Here is a 20660-nt window from a genome sequence, read left to right on the forward strand (position 1 = left end):
AGATGCATGTAGTTGGATTCATGAGCTCAGAGCGAAGGGCAGAGAGCCACCCAAGAAGTGCTCACCTTTCTGCAAAATCTCACTTTGAAAAATAAAACCTGGCCATATACTACGGGCAAGGAACCCTATCCAGCTAAAAACAAAGGCAAGCTATTCACTTTCCCCATCCAATTAGAATTTTCCAAGTATCAGCCATATAGAGTTGGTGTTCTAAAGAAACCACAAGTGACATGTATTCAGTTTGTTGTTTTCATTATGGATTAAATCATTTAATGGCTACCCACTTTACAAGAAGGAATTGTGCTAACACATATAGTCCTATAGTCTCTTGAGTTAAAGGAGTCAACAAACATAAAATGGATGACATTTGATTTACACTAAACTTAACTCACTTGAGATTAATTGCTCTCACATATTATTCTTGGACAAGAGTGCTTCTCTTCTTTTCCGCCTGTCAATCATTATTGTAATCATGAAACCTAAAAGCACATATTAGCTTTGATGTTCATATCTGTCTGAAGTCACCTTGAAATATGCACAGGATGTGATAGTTACATGCTTGGGAGCTTGAATCTAATAGATCAAATACTTATTTTTCAAATTTGAAGGTTAACATCACTCAAAAAATGTAACCAAAGAAACTCAACAGAGGGCAACTAGCTTTACTTCAGTGTTTTGGGTTGGGCAGTCTTCATAGATGGTCTCATGTTTTGAAATGAAAATGTATTTTCAGATCAAAGGGCATGAGTGTATTCTTGCACTATTGTCGGAATTCAGTTTTTATGGCCTAATGGCAAAAGTAATATTCTATAATATGACTACTTAGTATGTACATCATATAGAAATTCATTTTATCATCTAGGTCTCTCATGTTTTCTCCTAGGTTCTTTTGTTTTATGCCTCCTATCCATCAATGTGCAATAAAGTAATAGGATTGATTGGCTTTATGTGTCCAGAATGAACTCTTCATGCTGTAGGGATGAAAAGCACTATTTAATGCTGTTATCTTCTCATGGTCAAGTCAGTGCTTTAATATTTTCTTTTACTTGTTAAAGGTACAAAGTAGAGTTTTCATCAGCTGCCTGACCAATATTCAGGGGGGAACATACTCATTTTACTTTGGTTACAAACTCTATTATCTTGAAATGATAAATGTGAAGTCTTATCTTAAGATAATAAAGATCAGTCAGCAAGAATTTAATAAGCCTTTAGTATGTTCCAGTCACTATGCCAAGCACTGAGAATACAAAGAAAGCCAAAAGCATCCTCCCTGCCCTCAAAGAGCTCAATATTCTAATGGAAGAGACAACATACAAATAACTATATGTATGTATGTATGTGTATAAAATATGCATGTACATACACATAGAGACACATAAGAGATATATACAAGTATATTTAGAGTAGATGGAAGATAACCTTGGAAGGAAAGCACTATCAGTGGGGAAGACTAGAAAAGGCTTTGTATAAAAGGTATGGTTTAAGTTGAATCTTGAAGGAAACCAGGAAGTATAGGAAAGCATTACAGACATGAGGGGTGAGTACAGAATCAGGAGATAAAATGCCATGTGTTAGGCACATCAAATATCAGTGGCATGAGGCCATAGAGGATGTCAAGGGGAATAAAGTAAAAAAGACTAAAAGACAGGACAGAGGAAAGGTTGAAAAAGTCTTTAAGTGATGAGCAGAACATTTTATATTTTATTCTGGAGTTAATAGGGAACCAGTGGCATTTACTGAGGGGGCTACGTCACATGGTCAGACCTATACTTTAGTCTAATCACTTTGGCAGCCAAGAGAAAAATTGGCTGGAACAGGGAGGCTAACGCAATAGTCTAGATATGAGGTGATGAGACCCGGCACCAGGGTGGTGACTGGGGGAGTGGAGAGAAGGGAATTTAAATAAGACATGTTGTGAAGGTAGACATGGCAATACTTGGCAAAGAGATTATATGTGTGAAGTGAGTGTGAGAAAAGATGAAGACACTAGCTATGTTGTAAGCCTGAGTAACTGGGAGGCTGGATGTATCACTGACAATAATAAGGAAGCTTGGAAGAAGGGAGGGTTTGGGGTGGAAGATAATGATAATTAAGATAATTTTTGACATGTTGAGTTTCAGATGTCTGTGAGATATGAGTTCAAGATGTCCAAAAGCTGGTTAGTGATTCGAGACTGTAGGTCAGGGGAAAGATTAGGGCTGGATATATAGATCTGTGAATCATGTATATAGAGATGAAAATCGAATTCAAGGAAGCTGATGAGTTCAGAGTGGAAAAGTACAAAGGAAAAAGAGAAAAGGGTCCATGAAACCCATGGTTAATGGGTATGACTTACATGAATTACCAGGAAAGGAGATTAATAAAGAGGGATCAGACAGGTAAGAGGAGACCCAAGAGAGAGCAGCCATGAAACTCTGGAGAGGAGAATATATCCAGGGAGATTCACAGTATCAAGGGCTAAAGAGAAAGATGAGGAATGAGAAAAGGTCATTGGATTTGTAGATAAAGAGATCAATGGTGACTTTGGAGGGGCTAGTTTCAGTCAAATGAGGAAGTCAGCAGCCAGCTTGCAGAAGGTTTAGACGTGAAAAAGGAGGAAGTGATGTCAAGATTGTAGATGGCTTTCTCAAGTTGAGCTGAGAAAGAGAGAAAAGAAATGTAGGATGATAGCTCGCAGGGGTAGGAGCGTGTTTGTACACAGTGGGGAAGAAGAAGGGGAGAGAGGGAGGAAGAGAGAGAGAGAGAGAGAGAGAGTATGAGAGAGAGAGAGAGAGAGAGAGAGAGAGAGAGGGAGAGATCTGCTGAAAGATGGGGATGTGTACATGTGGAGGATATATTCTTCTTGGAAAAAACAAGGGTCACCTATTCGTGTAAGAAAAGAATGAAAGTGAAAATAGTGGGGGAAGATGTCTAAATTATATGAGATGAAGTAGAAGGAAGAAGATGGAGTATATAGCAAATGGCCCCCATTTTTTCTAGTGATGTATGAGGCAAAGCACTCACCTGAGAGGGGAGGGAGGGGATACCATGGGAGATATGAGGAGGGATGAAACAGCCTGGAGAGGGAAAGAGTGAACTGATCAGGGAGGTAAAATGGATTACCTTGCTGCAATGAAAGCACAATTGAGATTATGTAATATAAATTTGTAGTGGACCTAGTCAACATGATTTTCTTCACTTCTGTTCAGTAGCACAGGAATAGGAGAGAAGGCGGGTAGATGGTGTATGTAATTCAAAGCTGGGGTTTGGAAAAGTATAATTGGCAAAAGGACAAAGGGACAAGAGATTTTGGTATAGAGGATTATGCAGACTTGAATTTATTTACCCAATGGTTGAAATAGGGAAGGAAAGGGAAAATAGTCAGTGCAGGGGTGATAGCTTGGTAAAGAACTGAGAGACTGAGTCATTATCACCTGAACAGCATTAGGTGTTGAAAAACAGAAGAAAAGATGAAATGATGTGGTCAGATAGAGGAATTTAGAGTTCATGTATATGGAAGTAGAATATTGGTGGGTGATAACAAAATCCCTTTAGGGTTAGAGTGTTGGACCTGGAAGGTCCTTAGGAAGACCTAAGTTCCTATACCTTAATTTTCTTATCTGTAAAATCATGGGTTTGGACTGTATGACTTCTAAGATCCTCTCCAGTTCTGAATCCATGATCCTATGATAGCCTTAATACAAGATTGAATAAATTTACATGCTACCTCTGGGGCTTTGTGGTAGGAGTTGGAATGGGTTTGATAGAGAGGCAGACAGTATATGTAGAGGAAAAAAGAAGAAAGTCATCCGCATTCCAATGTACTTTTTGAGAAAGAAGGACAATGCATTTGCTGCTATTTGGCAATTAATTACTCTTACCATGTCATGACCACAAATGGTGCCTTCTGCAGCTGGCATAAATTTTGTCTCACATTTTCTTCCAATTCGATGGCACCACAGTGCTTTACATATATCCTGAAGGGAAAAATGAAGGGTCAGAAAACCACTAGCAAAATAGTCTAAATACTCCCAGCTCTAGCCTTGCAATATGAGGTATATAATACATACTTCTGTCAATCTAAAGCGGGGAAAATAGTTTCTAATTCATTAAGTTAACATGACAGCCAAAGGAGATAACATGTGAAATGTATCATTTTTATATGAACAATTATTGAAAAACCAAGGACAAATTTCCATGTGAACATAAGCAGAGTACTTTCTGAAAATTCTTCCATCTCAATGAGGTATTAAACATTCCTCCACTAGAGCCCTCTTCCTTTCATATCTGGCTATGATATAGAAGGATGGCTAGCTAATATAGTGGATAGAGCACTGGGCCTGGGGTCAGGAAGACCTTAGTTCAAATCTAAATCTCAGACATGTACTAGCTGTGTGACTTTGGGCAAGTAACTTAACTCTGTTTGCCTCAGTTTCTTCATCTTTAAAATGAACTAGAGAAGGAAATGGAAAACCACTCTAGTATCTTTGCCAAGAAAACTCCAAATGGGGTCACAAAGATTTGGACATAACTGAAATGACTGAGCAACAACATGACAGATTCTTCAGAACAGTCGCAATCAAATATTTCAGCTTCAAACATTTTTCTTTTAATGATGTTTTTTTCAGATACCATTTACTTCTCTCTAATGCCAAAAGTTCCTTTCTATTATATAATTACCAAAGTCACACTCTTGAGCAATTTAATAAGAGCGTTTTTTAGTCTATCTTTCTGCTATTACTTTTTGAGTCTTGTTCTCCTTAAAATACTAGATCATAAAAAGTTAAGGTTCAGGGGTTTTTGTTTCTGAATAAATTCCTCATATAATCACTACCTGTGTGTTCTCCATCTGTAAAATAGTTTTCTTGAACTTGTAAGCATTAATAAGATAAACTTTTGATGTCTTAACATTGGCATGCAATTCTCATAATACTATGAGCTATTTGTAACCATCTACGGCTCCAATCAATGGGAAAGCAAGCTTCATTATTTTAAGAGACTCCACAAGGATATCTGAGCAGCATTAGAATGAAAAGAAGCTATCTCACTATTCACTACCATGTTTTATGTGGTGCCAAAAATACCCTCTCCTCCCTCAGCTAAGAACAGCTACAATGTAAGAGTGTTACTGTTACCAATCTTGCTATTAGTAAGCTCAGTTTTTCTGCCTCTCAGTGAGCCTCCTTCTTACATTAACTAACACTTCGTGTTGGAAGACAGAATTCTTAGCCAAACTGACATTGATGAATTAAAGACACAAGGAATTTGGCCCCAGACCTGCTGGAATGAAAACAGCAGCCTTCGCTCCCCGATCCTCTAAAGAGCAGACAGAGAGCTCAGTTTCCCACCAGAGATGACTACAGCCTGATATAGCATGGAGGGATAAACAGAGCTCTCTTGATGGGGTTTGAATGTGTGGGATTCATAGTCTAGTGATAGAGAATGACAAATGTCCTGCTAGAAGAACTGTCTGGGCAGAAATACACTTGTATGTTCCCTTTATAGGTAAGTTTAGGACACTGATGACACATGTTGCTGATACAGGAGGCTGGCTGTGTAAGAGAGAATGAAGGTGGAATTCTGCCTTTGAAGACAAGTTGTGAATCATTTGGGAACAGTGAGAGAATCCAGACGTCAACTGGTATATCCCAGAGCACTTGAGGGAATCTAAAGTGATAAAGGATGGCTATCTATTCAAGAGAAATTTCAGGAAAAACTGATGTAGCATATTGATCAATAGGAAGTCTAAATATAGCATCTAGGACGGATGGAATGATGACAGTATCAACAATAATAAGTAGTTCACATTTATATAACACCTAATGTGTGCCAGGCACTGTGGTAAGCACCTTTACAATGATTAGGTCATTTGATCCTCACAATAACTCTGGGAGGTAGATGTTATCATTATATCTATTTTACTGACCAGGGTACTGAGACAAATGCAGCTAAATGAGGCTAGTAAGTGCCTGAGGTAGCATTTGAACTGAGGTCTTACTGGCTCCAATTCCAGAGCTCTATGGGCTATGATACCACCTAGCCACCTCCAATATCTATGATATGAACACACTTGACTTAGACTTTATTGATAAGCACTTAACGAATTTCTGTGAATATTCAAAAAATTAATAAGGGTTGGAAGATGATACATATTAAGCTTTTATTTTGGACTGGAATTATGACTTTATTGATATAGGGCAGAGGGGTCAAATACATTGCCAACATGTGCACAGAGTTCACAACATTCTCCACTGTGTCCAGAATCAGATTAAAATGTAATTGGGAAATATTTAACAAAGTAAATAAAAATATACTATACTATAAATAATGGTTTATATTGCTTTACTAAGTCACTTTACTAAGTTTACTAAGTTACTAATATATGCCTTACTAAGTCAATATGTTCCCACAGGGATCCTTATGTATGGTTTAGTGGCCCCTACTTGAGTCTGACCCACTGTTATAGGAAACTCCAGGTTCTGGAACTCCTATACTTACAGATCAGCAATTGCTCTGAAGCTTAGTCTCAGAGAGCTGCCTGGGGACAGTGAGATGTTAACTAATTGCCCAGGGTCACACACCCAATATATATCAGATTTTTAAGTCTGAGGAGGGACTTGAACTCTGGTACTTCTAACTCTGAAGTTGGCTCTCTATCCACTAGGCTGTGATGCTTCTTTGTTACCACCAAGGCCTTCATTCTAACAGAAGGGAGAAAATAAGGCATTTATTCTCATCATGAAGGTGAATGTGCTCATTTACTACTGACAAATGTGACCTAAGAGCTCAAAAAGGTAAGAGGTGTGATGTTATGGTTCCAAGCTTATGAGCTAACTACCCTAACTCCCATACCATGGAACTTCCCACTTCTCTGGGATTCTAAATTCTATTATCCAAGGCAATTGACTAAAGGAGATCCCATATCATTATATCAAAAACTACAAAATGAGAAGGGACTTTGTGAAACCAATAACTCATCCCTCTAAAAAAAAAACAACTCATAGAAATTTATTATCCAATGTTTAGAGAAAGTGTTTTCCCATTGACAAAAAAATTTCCAAAAGAAGATTCTCATGCTACCATCGGTAATATCAATCTTTCTTGAAACCTGCTAACATTAGAAAAGATTTCTGCATGCCTGATATCCTGTCCCCATTTAACTTTATCCTGCCTTGTCCTCAATGGGCATAGGAAAAAAAAGTATACCTTTGTTTGTGCTCAATTGTTTCAATCATAACAGACTCTTCATGACCCTTTTTGGGATTTTCTTGGCAAAGACACTGAAGTGATTTGCCATTTCCCTCTCCAGCTCATTTTATAGATGAGAAAACTGAGGCAAACAGGATTAAGTGACTTTCCCAAGGTTGTACAGCTAATAAGTGTGTGAGGCCAGACTTGAACTCAAGAAGATGAGTCTTCCTGATTCTAATCCCAGCACTGTATCTACTCCATCACCTAACTGCCATACATTTTTACCCCATCCTTTCACCAAGGCCTGTTGATAAGCCCATTGCGTTTTTTCACCCTTCTCTTCTCATAAGTTTTATGTCCTGGACTGATAGAAAGTTGGAGCCAACTAGATTTAACCCAATTCAACTTTCTAGAAGTTACAAAGAAAATAAAAAAGCTTGTGGAAAATGAATGAAAGGTAGCTATTGACAATGAGGATGGGAATGAGAATTGACTTGGGCTCAGATCCCCAAAGGTTTTCTCCCAGGCATCATACAGCTTTAATTTTTATTAAAATAACAGTACAGCCTTTTCTTGCTGATACTTGGGATAACAGACACATAAAATCATGAATCAGAAGCTATGGAGCTTGAACATAAAGTCTTTAGGGGACATACTAGAGTGAATTAACAACCATGCTTATGTGAACAAAGGCATCAAATATCAAAATAGCTCTGGTACTTCACATCCTAATCTTCAGGGTCAGACCGTGACACAGCAAAGTAGTAGATAAGTATTATAAAATATTTGCAGTGGCCAAAATTTTGGTTGTGGAAGAAAGCTGGTAACTTCTATTCCCATAGTAGCACACTTAGATTCTTGGCAGCTGAGAAATTTCTTCCTTAACAGATGCCCTGAACTACAAACTGCTAAATCCAAGGCAATCAATTAAGGGGAGTCCTGTATCACACAACTTTTTGCCCCATAATTCTTTAGCTCTTTTCCCCCATAATTCAAGGGATGATTACTTTCCCCTAAAGGTGGATTTCAATAAAGATGAATGATAACTAACCTTGGTATGTCCAGTTGAATACAAATTCCCTGAAGGAAGAGACTTATTTTCATTTTTGTAATTGTATTCTAGTGACTTGTACCAGAAAAGGCACTTAAATTTTCGTTGACTAAATTTATCAAAGGGTTAAGATGAATACGAAAAACTAGTTTCAGTAAATGGAATTTGGGGGATCAAGTTCCAGTCTTGGGAGTAAATCTACCATATGTAAAATGGTAAATATTTATGTTATGTTAAGTTATGGTAAGTAAATCTTATCATAAGTAAATCTACCATAGTAATCTATCACTTATTTTTCACTAACTATAGGCAAGAACAATTCCTCCTGGGGAGAAGGGCAGGGTAGAAATACATAAGTGGTACATGCATGTATATACACACACATACAGAAATATATACAGAAGCACTGTGGAATAGTGGATAGAGAGCTGGCCTCAGAACTAGGAAGTCCTGGGTTCAAATCCACCCTCTGACACTGGTCAAGTTAACCTGGCTAAGTCATTTAACTTCTTACTGCTTTAGCAATTCTTCAAGTCTGTAAGGTGGAGAGGTATTAATTTATTTTGCCCGAGGGAGTTTTCTCACCGGAAAGTTCCGTGTACCAGTGAAACCACAGGTCTGGTCCCTATTCCCTATGTAAATTAATCATATATTAAAATAAATAAAATTATACATCAGGATGCTCTATTATGTTTTTATTTTTTTAAAGCAACTTGATAATGGTACATCACCTATTACCATTGTTAACATGTGTCCCTTATCTGTGGGACTGCTTGTGGGCACATCTGCCCATGGTCCTATTTAGCATTTTGTGACTGTGTATCCATTTGAATTTATTATTCTCCGTTAGTTTTTCAGGATTCATTGTACTTGCATATTTAAAAGGCACTCTCCTTTTCTGTATTGCCATTCCCGCTTCCTCCTCCTCCTCCTAGATTTTACCTATTCAGTATTATGAACAGCCTCTGCTAGTTTCATTCAGGAGGCAATACAACCCATTTTGTGACTTGACTCACTGACAACCAGAAGATGTTTGGATGAACAAATGCGATTCCTTAAGGCAGATAGAAACGTTCGGGGATGCAGGCTGTCTCAGCTTCTCAGAGTTAAACACTTTTTTCTAGAAGTATATTCCCCTGTCAAAATGTTTCCCTACCTACTGTACATTGTATCACATATTGTTACTCCTTCCTTTTAGCTCCAGCCTGCGAGCCACCCTGGCGGGCCATCAGGCCTTTCCTGATTCTTTCAGTTTTAGTGCTCCTTCCTCTCCTCATTATCAATTTAGATATTTGTAAAGCACTTAGCACAGTGCCAGGCACAGAGCAGGCAATTAATCAATGCTTGTCTCCTTTTCTCTTCCTCCCCCCTATTACTTTGCATTTAGCTTATGCATTTTTGTTTGTGTTTACTTATAATAGTACTTTAACTTTTGCAAAGCATTTTGAATTCATGATTTAATTTAACAATACTAGAATGACAGTAGGTGCAGCAGAACAAATGCTAGGTTTGGAGTTAAAGGAACAGGTCAAATGCTTGCCTAGAATCACATACATCTGAGGAGGAATTCAAAGGCAGGACTTCTCGAAGCCAGCTCCAGAGCTCGACTCACTACAGTACATTGCCTCTGTGTATACACATATTATTTCCATCCAGTAGAATGTAAGATCCTTGAGGGAAGAGATTGTTTGCATTTTTAATATGTTACTCCAGTACCTAGCACAGGGCCTGGTACAAGGCATATGATAAATAAATGGCTGCTGAGTTTAATTCTTTTGAAGCATGGGTCAATTGTACCAAGTAAAGAATTCTTGTAAGTCAAACTTTTAAAAAATTTCCCCTATAATATAAATTACATTGAATCAAGCATTTCATAACAATCTCTTGCCTTTTTGAAGTCCAACATGCAAAGCTTGGCCTTCTCCCCGAATTGCCACTTGCATTGTGTGTTGGCATCATACAATTCTCCAGGAAGCTTTTCAGGATACTTGTATTCATTCACAGGCTTAGGCTGATCAGCAAGGCATATGGCTTGAGCAGTGCTAAAACACAGAGAGGGGATGGGGCCGTACGTGTTGACCAGAGGGAGTTAGCAGAGGATACACACATCGTTTTGCTTTTGCTCTCATAAAATAGAATAAAGATACTTTGCAGAGGGTAGTGGAAACTGTCCTCCTCTTGAGGCCTAATAATTACATTTCTCCTAACTGCAGCTCTATAGATACCATCCACATTTTCTTAAATTATCAATAATGCATTTCACCCCTTCCAAAGAGCAATTTAGTCCTGACTATATTGTGGGGAAAGGTGAACTCAAGTAATTGCAACCAGCTGTCTACTGTGAGACGCTCCTACCACAGATACCTCTTCTGAACCAGAGCTTCATGCTCCAAAGAAAGAGGATACTCTTTGCCAGGAACAATCAAAGGATATGCCTGTGGAAGTCGATGTTGCGGCTGTCAAAACACAGGCTGCCTACTTGGAAGTTTCCTTACAATGATTGTTGAAGGGCTGGTGCCACCTGGACAATAGTTTACAGCTTCCATTAGTCCCTTACTGAACTGTGTAAAAATTTCCGCCAGCAATATTTTAAGTCTGGGCCAATTCCTGACCAGAGTTGCGAATAAAAATGTAGATTCAATCTAGTCAAAGCTACTTCTGGGTTTCTTTCACCCTCTCCTCCCCAACAAAAACAAGCAAATACAAACAGATTATCACCTTCTTAGCCAATGAATTTTATAAGATATGAATCCAGGACATTGGGAGGAGGGGGTGGAGTAGAACGTGTAGTCCTTACACTGGCCAAGAAATTCTGAGCACTTATTTAAGATGGCAAGGAATCAAGACAGCAAAGACATCACCATAGTGGATGCAGTTACCTCATCTGGAAAATGAGGGGGAGGGACTAGGTCACCTCTAAGGTTCATTCTAGCACTAAGGTGTTAAGTTTTGAAGAAACGCAGAGTTTCTCCTCGTTTTCTCATTCAACAAATGTCCATTGAGTGCCAATTCTGTCTAAGGCTATGCTAAGCAAGTCAACATTGGCGGGTCAGAGTGTGTGTGTGTGTGTGTGTGTGTGTGTGTGTGTGTGTGTGTGCAGAGAGAGAGAGAGAGATGAATAAGACTCTCTCAAGGCAATATCAATCTCAGAACGAGGATAAAATGGAAGGATACTACAATAAGAAGCAGTATAAACACTCGTGAAAAAATCCAGAGAAGTGAGAGATGACTTCTTGATTAGTTGATTAGAGAAAATTATGAAGTTCTGTGAACTATTTCTTTTAGAAAATACAAAGCATTTATTTTGTATATTTTTTGGTATGTATCTATATCCATACCTGTTGTTTTATCCAACAGAATATAAGCTCCTAGAGGACATGGAACATTCCATTTTTATTTTTGTATCTTATAACACAGAGCTTAGTACATAATATGCATTTACAAATTGCTTATTAATAGATGGATTGATTGATGTACTATCTCATCTATCCTGATTATCTCAGATATAGTGAGACTGATGATATTCCTAACTCACGGATGGGCAATTAGGAAAAGGGATATCAGCAGTTTTGTGTAAGTAGATTTTTTCCAGTTCGTTGATAAGTGTTATTTTTATCATTTGCCATAGCTAAAAAAAAGAATTAGAATGACATCAAATTAGTGGAGAGAGTCCAAATCTGTGATTTCACTAGTATGGGGAACTAACTATTGAGTAAACTCTCTACTCAAGTAGGTCAGCACCTTCTCTTCAACTTAGGGTTCTATACAGTTTCCAGGAACACTGAGATAGTAAGTGACATGCCCAAGGCCATACAGTCAGTATGTGTCAGGAGTGGGCCCTTGAACCTGTCTTTCTAACTCCATGGCTGGCCTTCTACTCACGAAAGCACACTGACTTTTTATACCATCATCAAATTAAAGAAAAATAATTTTCACTAATGGTCTTTCCATAATTTGTTATCAAAATTCAATTATATCAGTAGAAGACACATACACACACAAACTGATATAACTTTATTCAGTTCTTTAGAAATTCATTACAATATTACCTGGCATTTACTATTCTAAGAGCCTCTACAAAGTGAGATTATAATATACAAATGAAATGTTTAAGTTTACAAGGATTTTGCTTTCAAATTAAATGAGATAATTCAGAACCTTAAAAAAAATCCTCTCCTATTCTTGTTATAGAATCAGAGAATATTGAACTGGAAGAAACCTTAGGTATCATTTAGTCTGACCTCTTCTTTTCATATATAGAGAAACAGAAATACAAAATGGACACTCAGTGATGCCTAATTAGTTTAGTGGCATGATCAGTTCCTTTGGTTCTACTATGAACAGTTCCACTTTCTACTACAAACATACTTCCTACACCATAACTTTGGAGATCCACATTCAGACACCATCTTATTCATCTCCCCCTGCCCCCCACCAAAAAAAAGCATCTGGCAGATACATAATAAAAGATGACCTTTGAAAAGTTATATGGGATTTGAATTAATATATATTCCTTTCATGAATTACAATTTTATGTTTCACAGATTCTCATCAAAATTTAATTTTGGGACCTACTATTGATTCTCAGTCCAATACTTCACCACCCTGGAATTGAAGGTATACCCTTTCTACCAATGCAAATTATAACTCCTTTGTGATTTCTTAAAAGACCTGTGGTCCCCAAATTCATTTTTGGTAGCAGCCTTGTGGTGAGCCTGTCTATATCTAGTTGGATCACTTTTTGGATCACATAGATCACTGGTCCATAATCAAAGTCTTACCATGTTGGTAGGACTGGCCAGAGGTACACTCCAGCAATGGAGCCTCAAGAACCCAAGGTCACCTCCATGCCCCAAGGAGGCATTGGAATAGGGAACAAGGAGAAAGCCCGAGTATTCTGCGGGATTAATAGAATTCTATTTTAGTTCTACATGTTTTCATTGATCATGAAGTAGTTGAAAATAAAATAATCACATGTAAGAAGTGACTTGAGGATGAGACCATGATGTGACTTACTACTTTTACATTATTGAGCTAAGTTTTCCTGAAACTATAGGCCACTGGTACAGACATGACTAATTGGGATGAGGTTTGTGTCTATTAATAGAAAATATTTTAAGGACATGATATGTCAACAGGATGATGGGCTTAGGGGTTATACTAAAAAAAATCTGTCCAAATTATCTGGATATTAGTAAGACCAGGGCACAAAGCTTGCCTTTACTTTTTCAGGACACTTAGAGTTCATTTACTCTATTTTTTTGCCTCATCTAAATGCTAATCTTCTTTTAAAAAGAGTAGATTCATCCTTGAAAAGTTTTCTTTTTACTACTTACTCAGCGATGGGCATGGGGCCAAATACCCATCTAATTGCTGGGGAGTACACATGATTCAGGAAGTCCACACACATGTGACAGAATACCAACTCAAATTTATGGAGTCACCAAAAGCATGACTAATTCAGGCTCAGAAAAAGTATCTAACTTGTAATGGGTCATTTCAAATAAAGCAAAAGCCCTGCTGATTAAATTAGCTGCCTAAAGCTCTTGTTTGATGTTTGTATGAGATTTATTTCCAAAAGTCAACTTGTTGATTCTGTGAAATCTTAATTAATTTAAGTTTTAGATTTAATTACTAGTGTGTGGTCTAGGGGGAATTAGCAAAATCCTCTAAAGTAAAATTGCATTCCAGAATTACTGCAGGGAGACTTAATAAGTAGGCTAAAGAAAGCACTTAGTTGATGTTCTAGTTGCTCTGAGAGTAAGAGAGGTGAACCCAAAAAATACCCTTTATCTCATGGTAACAGTCAAAGAGCTGAGCTGAATTGTGGATCATGGCCAGCCGTCAGTGTACACAAAAAGAGGAAGAGAATTGGTCCCCATGAGCACTTCATCAATTTCAAGGCTACTTTCCCCCTTGACATCTTCAAAACTTGACCTGCTACTTACTTGTACAGAGGCACTTGAGATGAAGACATTTTCCCAACCATCTCTGACAACTATATCTTTCATTATATCATTTCAGACTTCATACTGAAGCTAAATATTTTATTATATTGTCCCAAAAAAGGGCACCCTTTTCCTTTAAAATAAGAAAAAGAGGAGAAATATCACAAATATTTTCATTCTCCTAGCACAGAACCTTGCATGTTTATTTTTCCTTATTGTTGAGCAAAAAAAAATATGGTGGTAGTGGGGGGGGGTAACGAATAATTCTAGAGGAAATTTTCAACTATTCTGCTGTTTTTATTTTTTCCTGATTTGTGATTTCATTGGTGTAGGGCATACTGATAAGGGGGCAGCTAGGTAGTATAGTGGTTAGAGCACTGGTCTGGAGTTGGGAAGATCTGAGTTCAAATGGGACCTCAGATATTCACGGTGGCTGAAGGAAAGGAAAAAAATGAAGAGAAACGGTTCTAGTTTTTTTTTAAGAAAAATATTACCTGAAAGTCACAGAGGACAGGGTATTAAACCTGCAGTCAAGTGGACATTGGTTGGAATCCTGTCTCTGATACCTAATGGTTGTGCCACCCTGGGAAAGTCATTTAACTTCTCTGGCATTTGTTATCTTGAAAATGGAGGGTGGGGTATAGTGGACGCAAAGTCCTCCAATGTTCCTTCCAGGTCTAATTCTTTGGTCTGATGATCTGGTGTCTAACTAACCATAATTAATTAAAATTAATTAAAAATTATAGATCTATTTATGTTATAGATAATTTCCCATAATGCTTATCCTCTCATCTCCCCCTGGTCAAGTCACATTCTTTTTTCATGTATTTTTCCCTTGTTTCTTATTGTATGAACATTTACAAGCAAAGCTCTAATGATTAGAAGGAAAAGATTCTTTCACCTACTTTTCCTGGAATAATGACGCCAGTAATGTGAACTTTTCAAAAAGGTTCAGAATGAACTTATTTAGGAGAAGCATCTTTCCCTCAATTTCCCTCTGGGATTTGTACATTGGAAGGGGAAAAGATGGTAAACAAATATCTTATTTCTACATTAGTTTAAAAAATTGGCAGTTTTTCACGAGAGGGATGAAGCTGAAAGAAAAAGGCCAACATAGTTGCTTGTATCCTTAATCCAGTTGGAAATTAAACCTTTTTCCTAAGGACAAAAAGGCATGATGGTTTTTCAAAGGCTAAAATGGATATATATCATTCTCTCATAAGGACATAGCTACAAGGGGCTAACTAAGGAGCCATCACTGGCTCACATGTCAAATGAGGGACAGATGACTGAAAATCATAAAGATATTCAATGAAGAACAAACTTTTAATGCCCCCAAGGATATGTATTTATCTTTGTGTTTATATTTACATACATATATGTGCATTTGTGTATGTACATAGATACCCATATGCAATACAGAACCAAAACATGCACATTTTACTAATCCTATGATCTTACAAGGGCAGCTAGGTGGAACAGTGGATTGAGTACCAGCCTTGGAGTCAGGAGGACCTGAATTCAAATCCAGCCTCAGACACTCACTAGCTGTGTAACCCTAGGTAAGTCACCTCACCATGTTTGCCTCAGTTTCTTCATCTGTAAAATGAGCTGGAGAGGGAAATGATAAGCCACTTCAATCTTTACCAAGAAAAACCCAAATGAGGTTAAACAGAGTCAGACATGACTCAACAACAACAATGATCTTCTAGGACGTTATCATAGGATATCTTCATTATGCTCTGCAATATGTATGTGTTACACACACACACACACACACACACACACACACACACACACACACACACACAAGTGTCAAATATCAGAGTGCTGGATTTGGAGGTAGGAAGACCCAGGTTCAAATTACATCTCTCTCAGCCTCAGTTTCCATAACTGGAAAATGAAGATAATATAACAATACTTACCTCACAGGGTTGAGGTGAGGATGAAATAAGATAAAATATTCAAAGCACTTTGTAATCCTTAAAGCACCATATAATGCATTTATTATTATTATTGTTATTGTTATTTAATTATAATACTCATCATAATTATACCAAGCATTTATTATTTCTTCACATGTGCCTTGATCGTCCTATTCTCTCTTGTAGTAGTAAATAATTCTCTGTTGTTGTAGTAAATAATCTTGCTATTCTCTGCCTTGTAGTCTTAGTTCTGACTGCGGCAACATCTCCGTGATCCTGTCATTTAATCACAGGGTCAGGGGTAATGTTGGAAATAAAAGGATGAAGGCACAGCACTGGCTAGTCACAGAGGAGCTTCCGAGCCAGTGTCTGGGTAGTAGACAGGGGTCCTGGAGTTGGAGCTGAGATCCTGCTTTGAAATATGGATCAGCCATTTATTACCTGCGAGATCTTGAGCAAAGAAGTCAAATTATCTCTCTGGGCCTCAATTTCTTCATCTGTAAAGTGAAGGGGTTGCACTAAGTGGTCTCTAATATTCCTTCCAGTTACTGATCCTGTGATTTTTGTAAGATGATACCACAGGACATCTTTATTATCCCATAGAACTACATAACTATGTGAGACAGAAAGCAGATAGAATTTTTTCTTTTCTTCCCCTTATTATTGGAACTACTTTGGTAGTGGTGGTGGTGATGGTGGGGATTAAATTCACATTGGTTCCAGATATGGGGCAAAATGTCAAAATACAAAGTATTCTTTTTCAGATTTTTGGTGGGGCATGGGTGGCAGATATGATTTCCTGAGTGCATGGAATCTTCAGTGTGGAAATGCCCTTCATCAAAGCAGATCAGCCACTCACTTACAATTTAACGTCTTAGAGCTGCCTGGGGACCTGGGTAGGTTAATGTCACTATTTGCTCCCATGATTACTTGGCTAATACATGTCAGAGGCAATACTGGAACCTGTGTCCTCCTGTCTCCAAAGATGGCCCTCTAGACATTAGGCAACATTGTCTTTCCCTCTGCTCTTATACCCTAGGGAAAAAATAGGCTCCCTACCTCAACCCCCTTACCACCCCTTTGGTTTTTAGCTTTAATATGCAAGGAACTAAATGTATCAGTGATAATTGTATTGAGGTTAACAACTTTTATTTCAAGAATCTCTTCTTTATTTAGTAGGTAACGATCATAACCTGATGTATGACAGATTAGTTGTTTTTCAAAGAGACAAAACCATTACATAAATAAAAATGAAAATGTTCTTTCTCTTTTTCATCATTTGGGCTGGTATTAAAGGAAAAAATCTGGAATAACTATTATTAACTAGGTATAATAACTGTTCAGGCTTTGTCTTGGTCCTTTATACCACTCACTGCCACTGGCTAGTTGGCAGCTAGATGGTGCAGTGGATAGAGTGTCAGGCCTGGAGTCAGGAAACCTGAGTTCAAATCCAGCCTCAAACACTTACTGGCCATGTGACCCTGGGCAAGTCACTTAATCTTTGTTTGACTTAGTTTCCTCATTTGCAAAATGGGGATAATAAAGACACCTACATTTCAGGGCTGTTGAAAGGATAAAGTGAGATAATAATTGTAAAATGTTTAACGTCCTGCCTGGCACATAGTGGACATTATATAAATGTTAGCTTGAACATAATCTTATCATAGATTCTAGAGTAGGATATGACCTTAATTATTTAGTCTAGTCTCCTAATTTTACAGATAAGGAAAATGCGTACTAGAAAAGTAAAGTAACTGGGTCATAGAAGGTCTAAGTAGTAGAGTGAGGATTTGAACTGAGCTCCTCAGAACCCAAATCCAATGTTCTTTCCATTATGCAAAACTGCTTCTCAATATCTTTAAAATCCTGAGGCTTTGCTTAAATAATATACTTCTAAGGCCTTTTCAGTTTTAACACTCTATTGACTTTGAAACATTTTTTTTGGGGGGGAATACCTCCATAGGATTCTAACCGCATTCATTTATTAGATTCTTTATCTCATGGATTCAGATTTCTGTAAGAGATTTTAGACTTCCAAATAACATCAGGCAAGGAACTGAACAAAATTCTTAGCATTTCATTATGAAAAGTCAAGCATTTTGAAAAATAATTCATTGTATCTTTTTGGTGACTCAACACAGACCGAGACATATATTATGCTATGAGCTTCCCTACCTATTGAACAAAGCTGTTAAGTTATGGTAACTTGCTGAAGTATTTACTTCTTAAATGTAATTGACAAATATTTATGTCATCTAAAATTCATAGTTTTACATGATTTTTGAATGAGCCAATAGATCTCTGGGGTGGGGGCGGGGAAAGAGAGAGAGAGAGAGAGAGAGAGAGAGAGAGAGAGAGAGAGAGAGAGGGAGAGAGAGAGAGAGAATGAATCTGTCTTATCTCAGTCAAATGGTCTGATTTCCAAGAACTCCATGGAGATTTTCTTTAGAAAGCCTTTAACAATTTATCCCATTTTGCAACCAAAGCTGAGGGCAATTAGAGCTCTCTCATGGTCAGATTGACCTTTAATCCGCTGTTAACAGAATGAACAAATAACTTCCTCTGTATCACCAGCCCTGGCATCCTCACCAAGCTCCAGACCCCTATCTCCTCTTATAGGATATACCTCCTGTTCCTCAAAGATACCTCCATCTGGATGTCCTACTGGCACATCCAGCTCAACATGTCTGAAGTGATTATCACTAACTCCACTCCCCTACCTGATCTTTCTACCTTCACTATTTCTGTCAGTGTTTATCCTTTCTCTAGTTTCTCATACCTGATACCTTGGTGTGCTCTTTGACCCTCCCTTCTCTCTTTCATCCCATCCAATCAGGTAACTGTCTCCCATTGATCATATATGTGTTCCTTCCACTTTCACTCCATTGCCACCACACACTTAGGATATTGTAATACCCTCATTACACATTTTGCCAACTTTACTCCATCCTTCATAATGCTGCCAAGCTAAATTTACTTATGCATTGATCTGGCCGTGTCACTCCTCTCCTAAAATGCCTTCTATTCCCTGCTGCTGACTAGCTCAGTTCCGTATTTCTTTAACCTTGCATTCGAGATTCTTTACTCAAGGCCTCCATACCCTGATGCTATTCTATTTTTTTCCAGACTTATCTCATAACACTCACCTCTCCTTATTTTACCTAATAACCAAATTACAACTCCCCATAAGTGTCTCATGCTTTTCTGCCTTCTTGGATTTACTCACACTGTTCCTTATGCTTATAATGCTTTCCCTTGCTTCCAAAACCTTCCTTCCAGTGATGGAATTCCTAGCTTTCCCTCATTTATAGCCAATCCAAACTGTCTCTTTATCTCTGGAGTAAACTAGGTAGTGCAATGGATAAAGTGCTAGATCTGGAGTCAGGAAGGTATGAATTCAAATTTGACTACAGATGTTTACTAGCTCTGTGACCCTGAGCAAATCACTTAACCTCTATTTGTCTCAGTTTCTTCAACTGTGAAATGGGGGTAATAACAGCCACCTACCTCCCCAAGTTGTTTTGAGGATCCAATGAGATAATAGTTGTAAAGCACTTAGCACAGTGCCTGGCGTGTAAATAAAAGCTTATTCCCTTCCCCTTCCACTTCCTCTCTAATGCCTTCCAGCTGAGAATGGCCTTCCTGTCTTTAAATCTATACAGTACTTGCTTGTAACTCATTTAAGCAGTAATAATGCATTCTTTTAAGCTGTGGCTTTTTGGGTAGTTGTCCCATCCTCCTATTCGGCTGTAATCTGCATGAGAACCGTGACAGTGTCTTTTCTGAATTTTGTATCTGTCCCTATTACCCAGCAGTTTACACACTTAAAGATTTTAATACATTTTGAATCACATTCTTACTGGAGTTACCTACCTTAAAAATTTGTACAGATACTGGCGACTGCAAGCTGACCAGGAAAAGACTCCATTGTGTCCTGCCAATGTAGGAGACATGATGTTACCCTCAGACTTCTTGCACATGTTTCCTTCTCCATCATGGACCATGCCAAAGCTATCAAAGAGAAAAAAATGCCAATCACTTAAAAACAAATAACATTTTAGACTCATCTGATGCAATCCAAACTTAGCTAGGCCTTGATTGCGTTGTGTGATCCGAGGCAAGTCATGGCCTCTTTTGTATAGGTTGGAGAATTGGACATAAATGATACAGATAGAACAAAAAACTTACTTATTTGGACTAATGAGCACAAGAGCAATTCATGTGAGGTAGAAGAAGTGTTTTGCCTGTCAATTTTCTCTTATAGTCTCTTAATTAAAGCTGCCATTGGGTCCTTCTTCACCTGTGTCACCTCCTCTGGAAACAACTTCAGTCTGATGAGTGATCAAGACCATTCTGGGAGGCAAATCTGGTTTAAAGTGCTGTTATCCAGCATCTATAATCTGCCACTCTCACTTGTAAGTTTTCTTTGGGGCTACAGCCACTCAACAGAATGGTCTTTCTACATTACAACCCCCTATGTTGGTGGCTTTTTGGTGGTGACAGCTCCAAAGAACAGAAATGAGTAAGTGCAGCACAAGTATGGGTGGTGGGCAGAAAGGAGGATTT

General features: G+C 38.1%; 1 protein-coding gene across 1 annotated transcript in view; it reads right to left on the bottom strand.

The window, feature by feature from the left end:
- The window catches only part of ADAMTS16 (ADAM metallopeptidase with thrombospondin type 1 motif 16), a 261983-nt gene that overhangs the window by 132272 nt on the left and 109051 nt on the right, over positions 1–20660 (bottom strand). The window contains exons 9-11 of the mRNA XM_036741722.1: positions 19968–20105; positions 10110–10263; positions 3861–3956 (exon numbers count right to left, since the gene is read on the bottom strand). Of these exons, the coding sequence (XP_036597617.1) occupies positions 3861–3956; positions 10110–10263; positions 19968–20105 (388 nt within the window). The remainder of the gene's footprint in view (positions 1–3860; positions 3957–10109; positions 10264–19967; positions 20106–20660) is intronic.

Source organism: Trichosurus vulpecula, chromosome 1, assembly GCF_011100635.1.
Source record: "Trichosurus vulpecula isolate mTriVul1 chromosome 1, mTriVul1.pri, whole genome shotgun sequence".
Taxonomy (NCBI): domain Eukaryota; kingdom Metazoa; phylum Chordata; class Mammalia; order Diprotodontia; family Phalangeridae; genus Trichosurus; species Trichosurus vulpecula.